General features: G+C 56.1%; 1 protein-coding gene across 1 annotated transcript in view; it reads right to left on the bottom strand.

Moving 5' to 3' along the window:
* Positions 1-2,940: 2,940 nt before the first annotated feature.
* Positions 2,941-5,832, bottom strand: part of LOC103249551 (DNA polymerase alpha 2, accessory subunit) — a gene marked incomplete at its 5' end in the record, with an annotated part of 13,434 nt that continues 10,542 nt past the window's right edge. The window contains 2 exons of the mRNA XM_008048180.2: positions 2,941-3,409; positions 4,825-4,951. Coding sequence (XP_008046371.2) covers positions 3,260-3,409; positions 4,825-4,951 — 277 coding nt within the window. The remainder of the gene's footprint in view (positions 3,410-4,824; positions 4,952-5,832) is intronic.

The following is a 5,832-nucleotide window of genomic DNA, read 5'->3' as shown; positions in this document are numbered from 1 at the left end:
GCCTGAGCCCGCGGGTTCGAGACCCGCCTGGGCAGCAAGACCTTATCTCTACAATAAATCAAAAAAATCAGTCGGGCGTGGTAGCACATGCCTGTAATTCCGGCTACTTGGAAGGCTGAGGCGGAAGGATCGCCGGAGCCCAGCAGGTCGAGGCTGAGGTGGCCGGGAGTGGCCACTGCAATCCAGTCTGGGCGACTGAGTGAGACTCCAACTAAAAAAATAAATAAATAAAATGGTGAAGTTGGTAGGGTGAAGTGGCTCACACCTATAATCCCAGCACTTTGGGAGGCCGAGGTGAGAGGACTGCCTGAGTCCGTGGGTTCGAGACCAACCTGGGCAACTTGGTGAGACCTCATCTCTACAATAAATCAAAAAATTAGCCAGGTGTGGTGGCGCGTGCTTGTAGTTCCAGCTACTTGGAAGGTGGAAGGACTGCCTGAGCCCAGCATGTCGAGGCTGTGGTGGCCGCGAGTGTGCCACTGCACTCCAGCCTGGGCGAGTGAGATGCTTGACTCAAAAAAAAAAAAAAAAAAAGGTGAAGTTTGTTATTATATCACAATATCAATTTTTGGAATGTTAAAAAAAACACTCCAAACTAAACCCCTTCCTCTCCCAGGCAGTACAGGACTTTCTGGCTGAGCTTGAGGGAGGGGTGGAGTCACCCTTGTGGTCCACTCTGTGGCGGGAGGTGGGTGGTGGAAGGGCAGGGGCCCCCAGCCCTGGTGAACAGGACCTGGCCTGGCTAATGGCGACAGAGTGTAGCCCCTCACTCAGTGTTCCCCAACTCCTGGCATGGATACCAGCAAGACTGAATCTCAGGTGACACAACTCCAAGGCCCAGGGTCAGGGAAATGGACATATAGCAAGAAGCGTGAAATCAGCCTGGGTGGCACCAGGGAGCGGCAGGACTGAGATGAGCTGGGTTGGGCGACCCTCGGCCAAGGGGAAGGAGGCACCACGCCCAGAGTGGCTGTGGAAGGCAGAGGGACGGAGGGTCCCGGGGACCCGCATCAATTCCCTCACCCCCCAGCTTTGCTGTTGGCATTCACTTGGGGTCCTACACACAGCAGCGACAGGGGGCTCTTGCCCCCCTCAATGGCTCTCGGAGACTCGAACCCTATAAGCAGCCCAAGCCCCTTCGGGACCAGAAGGCTGAGGGAAGAGGCAGGGCCAGACTTCAGGGGTGGGGGGCAAACCCTGGCTGAGGCAGGACTGTTTCTGTAGGGCCGCCCACCTTGCCTTTGGGCTCTTGTCTCAAGGGCAGGGGGTGGGACTAGACACAGGGAGGCCACCCAAGAGGCGTTCAGGGCAGATGGGGCCGCCCTGCTCGGTACCCTCCGTCCTCTGTGGTTAGCCTCTCCTGCGGGGCCTTCATTCAGAAGGTGTGCCCCCAGGCAGGGCGAGCACGAGAGCCCTGGGATGACAGATGCTTCAAGAAACCGGTGGCACAGCTGAAGGAGTGTCTAGGGACAGTCCGTGGCAGCCGCTTGGCACTGACTCCCTGACAGGAGCAGAAAGGAACCGTCTGGTGGCAGAGGCGCCTGCCAGACCTGCCTGCTCTCTGGGGTTCGCATCCTGCTTTCTGTTTGAGTCTTAAATGACTGCCTGGCCCTCCCGGCTGGCTCCCAGCAGTCACACGACTTGTATCCAGGCAACGCTCTCTCTTATTCACACCAACGGGAGCTCCCGCCTGCTTGCTCTGTTGCCTTCCGGCCTCTTCCCTGCACTGTTCCCCATCCCTCCACTCTCCTGAGTGTGTGGTAAGGGGTCTCTATACCTTGCCAAGTGAGGACCAGGACCTTACTGCCCCCCAAGGCCTTCTTCAGAAGCCACGTGACAATAACCAGCAAGTGCTCTGGCCCCAGAAGAGCCATTCATGGGCTTGATAAGGGCCGCTGACCCTGCTGGGGCCTTGTTTATCGTGGCCAAGTCCTGGTGGCTAATCTTCCCAGGCTCGGGCTTCCCAGTGCAGGGAGGGGCGGTTCCCAGTGCTGTTTAGCTTGGGAGAAACACAAAGGATGTTCTTGAACTGGGGTTAACGGTATCAGGCTTGAGAGAGGGGTCTGGGCTCCAAAAATGCGATATCTGGAGGTTGACAAGTCCCCTTGTGCCCGTGGACCCAGCTGGAGGCTTCAGGGTGGAGCTGAGGGGCTCCCCCATTTCCCAAGTCAGCACTTGATTCTGATTCCCGGCCTCCAAGAGGGTGCCTGCGAAACCAGTGAAATGAAACAGACGCTCCTGGCGCTTAGAGACCTTTTACCCACCCCTGGTCAGAGCTGGGGCCAGATTCCATTCTGCTGACAGAGGGGGAGGAAAGGTCAGAGCTGCTGGGTTACCTATTTATCTCTGATCAAGGCACAGGCATCACAGCGACACACCCAGACCTGGTGGTGGTGTTTGCCGGTCTTGCTCTGGCATGTGAAGCGGGACAGGCTGCCAGCTCACGGAGAAACCCACTTCACGTCTGGCCAGCGACAGCCTTGCCCAGATGCCAGGACACAGGGGCATGGGCATGTGCTGTGAGCCCTGGGAGACCTGACCCGGATGGAGCATTCTGAGCTCCGGGAAAGCCCTGGCTACTTCGCGACTTGGCAGAGTGGCCGCCACCAGGGACGCCAGCCTCGCAAGAGCTTGGCGAGGCCGCCCCCTCCAGATGGAGAGGTCAGGCTGGGACCACAGCACGCATGTGGGGGCCACGCAGGGAGGCCAGGCATGTGGCCAGCCGCTTGCTCTGCAAATCGGCTCCAGGGCTTGCCCAGCACACCTCTTTGACACAGAGGCCCGGGGTTTTGGGGGAGCCTTAGGAGGACAGGGAGGGGCTGAGAGAGTCTCAAAGAGCCGGACAGAAACCCAGTGTGACCGATGCTCTGCCTTCTCTGGACACAAGTCAAGTTGGCAACATTCTTTGTCTGCTCTCAGGAAAAAGAAAGTAGAAGAAAGTAAACTGAGGAGGCAGACTCAGAATATATTTTTGTTTCTCCAAGAGTTGTTACTGTGTTTGGTTCATGCAGAAAATCACAAAGCCTTTCACCTCTTCTGAGCAGGCAGCATCCTTTGCCAGTTCACTCCTGGATACCACGTGTGCCCTGTCAAGCCTGAGCTTCCCCCAAGAAGCTCGAGCTTCCTGCCAAGTCCTCGCTGCTGGGCCCCCCAGGGCCCTCTTTCACCACGCAACAGCACGATCTTATCCAAGAGCTGCATCTCAGGGCTCGGCTGTCTTCTGGGGCCCGCCCGGTGGGAATGGCAGAAGACAGAGGCCTCAGATTCTGACCACTTGGGCGGCAACACATGGACTCTGCCTCCGCTGCCCGTCCACGGCCGGCCTCCTGAGGTAGAGACGGCTGAAGGTGCCTCCCACCTGCCCTTTGGTCAGGCGCCCAGGATTCACGCAGACACAGCCGAGGACGTTCTGGGGAGGGAGGAGAGGGCTGTGGGTTTGGAGAGGCCTTTGACTAACTGGGGGCCGGGGTGAAGAGGAAGGAATCGCAGGGTGGTGGGACCCCAAAGAGGGTTTCAGAAAATGGAACGAAAGCAATCAAACACTTTTCCAGTCAAACATGTTCACTTATTGCTGGAAAAGTTTTTGAGTTCCTTTTGAGCTCAAACGGAATAAAGAATGAGGTGACTTAGCAGAATGTCAGTCGGCTCCCAAACGTGGCGACAAACTTGACCTAGCTGTTTGTTTTCCTGCGTGAAAACAAAATACCCTTGCTTGAGGTTGAACCGGCTCTGGTTTGGCAGGAGGGGGACTGGTCTGGGTGGATTCCCTATGAGGGACCCAGTTCCAAGGAGGGCAGGGCCTTGGGTGGTGGGGTAAGAATGACCTGAGAGCAAAATATTCTCAGCTGAGCTGCTTGGAGATCATATCAGAATCTGGTGGGAGGGACAGGCAAGGGCATATGTGACATGTTCCCAAGGTCCTTCTGGTTATGGCCCTGGTTAGAGCCCTCATTTGAGGCCTTCCTACTCTTTGGACTCCCATTCTCTGGGGGAGGAATCGGGGAGCAGGGGACACTGTTTATGAAGCATTTTTTTTTTTTTTTTTGAGTTGGAGTCTCACTCTGTCACCCAGACTGGAGTGCAGTGGCCACTCCCGGCCACCGCAGCCTCTACCTGCTGGGCTCCAGCGATCCTTCCGCCTCAGCTTTCTAAGTAGCTGGAACTACGGGCGCGCACTACCACGCCCGGCTAATTTTTGATTTATTGTAGAGATGAGGTCTCGCCAAGTTGCCCAGGTGGGTCGCGAACCCGTGGGCTCAGGCAATCCACTCACCTCAGCCTCCCAAAGGCGTGGGATTACAGGCTGAGCCACCGAGCCCAGCTGCGTTTTTATTTTTTATCTTTATTTTTTTAGTTGGAGTCTCACTCTATTGCTTAGGCTGGAGGGTAGTGGCACGCTCCCAGCCACTGAAGCCTCAACCTGCTGGGCTCAGGCGATCCTTCTGCCTCAACCTTACAAGTAGCAGAAAAACTACAGGCGTGCGCTACCACGCCTGACTAGTTTTTTGATTTATTGTAGAGATGAGGTCTCGCCAAGTTGCCCAGGCTGGTCTTGAACCTGTGGGCTCAGGCAATCCTCTCACCTCAGCCTCCCAAAGTGCTGGGATTATAGACTTGATCTACCGTCCGGCCTACTCGAGCATTTTACCCACAGATTTGTTTTCTGGTCCCGCCACCTCCCCAAGAGAAACAAGGCCTCAGGTTGGGTAGCAGAGGCCATCAGCCTCATCAGCAGACCCGTGAAGGGCACATGCCAGGTGGTCTGGAAGGGAAAGTCCAGGACTGGTTCTGGTGTTTCTGGCAAAAAGAAGAGTGCAAACCTACCTTCACAAAGTACCTCAGCTCTGACGGGATTATGAAGATGTCTGGGGTGACAGGCAGCTGCGCATAGACATAGAAAGTCTCAAAGTCAATGGACATGTCTTCCTGGGGTGGGTAGAGTGGGTAGTAGCTACAGAGAGGGAGAGAGACGGTCAGCAGAGGCTGGTGTGGGACCCTTCCCAGTCAGAGCCCCTCCAGGTATTGGCTTCCATGCTACTGGCATTCACAGATTGACTTTTTCTTTCCATGTTTGGGGAAGCACAGGCTTGTGGTCACAGGGTGAAATTCCCTGGCAGTGGCCTGGCAAAGGCTCTTAAAACCATGCCTCTGGCTGGATGTGGTGGCTCAAGCCTGTAATCCCAGCAGAGGCGAGAGGACTGCCTGAGCTCAGGGGTTTGAGACAGCCTGGGCAACTTGGTGAGACCTTGTCACCACGATAAATCAACAAACAAACAAAAAAGCCAGGCATGGTAGTATGCGCCTGTAGTTCCAGCTACTTGGAAGGCTGAGGTGGAAGGATCGCTGGAGCCCAGTAGGTCGAGGCTGCGGTGGCTGGGAGCATGCCACGTGCACTCCAGCCTGGGTGACAGAGTGAGATTCAGACTCAAAAATAAAAAAATAAATAGGCCAGGCACAGTGGCTCAGCCTGTAATCCCAGCGTTTTGGGAGGCTGAGGTGAGAGGACTGCCTGAGTCTGGGGGTTCAAGACCAGCTTGGGCAACTTGGTGAGGCCTCATCTCTACAATAAATCACAAAAACTAGCCGGGCGTGGTGGCGTGCACCTGCAGTTCCAGCTACTTGGAAGGCTGAGGCGGAAAGATGGACTGAGCCCAGCAGGTCGAGGCTGCGGTGGCTGGGAGCATACTGTACTCCAGCCTGGGTGACAAGAGTGAGACTCCAACTCAAAAAAAACAAAAAGTAGCTGGGCTCGGTGGCTCAGCCTGTAATCCTGTGCCTTGGGAGGCTGAGGTGAGTGGATTGCCTGAGCCCGCGGGTTTGAGACCTGCCTGG

This window comes from Carlito syrichta, unplaced genomic scaffold, assembly GCF_000164805.1.
Source record: "Carlito syrichta isolate Samal-C Ts95f unplaced genomic scaffold, Tarsius_syrichta-2.0.1 Scaffold120755, whole genome shotgun sequence".
Classification (NCBI taxonomy): Eukaryota; Metazoa; Chordata; class Mammalia; order Primates; family Tarsiidae; genus Carlito; species Carlito syrichta.
Note: the sequence above shows the minus strand (reverse complement) of the source record. Positions and strands in the feature narration are given on the sequence as shown.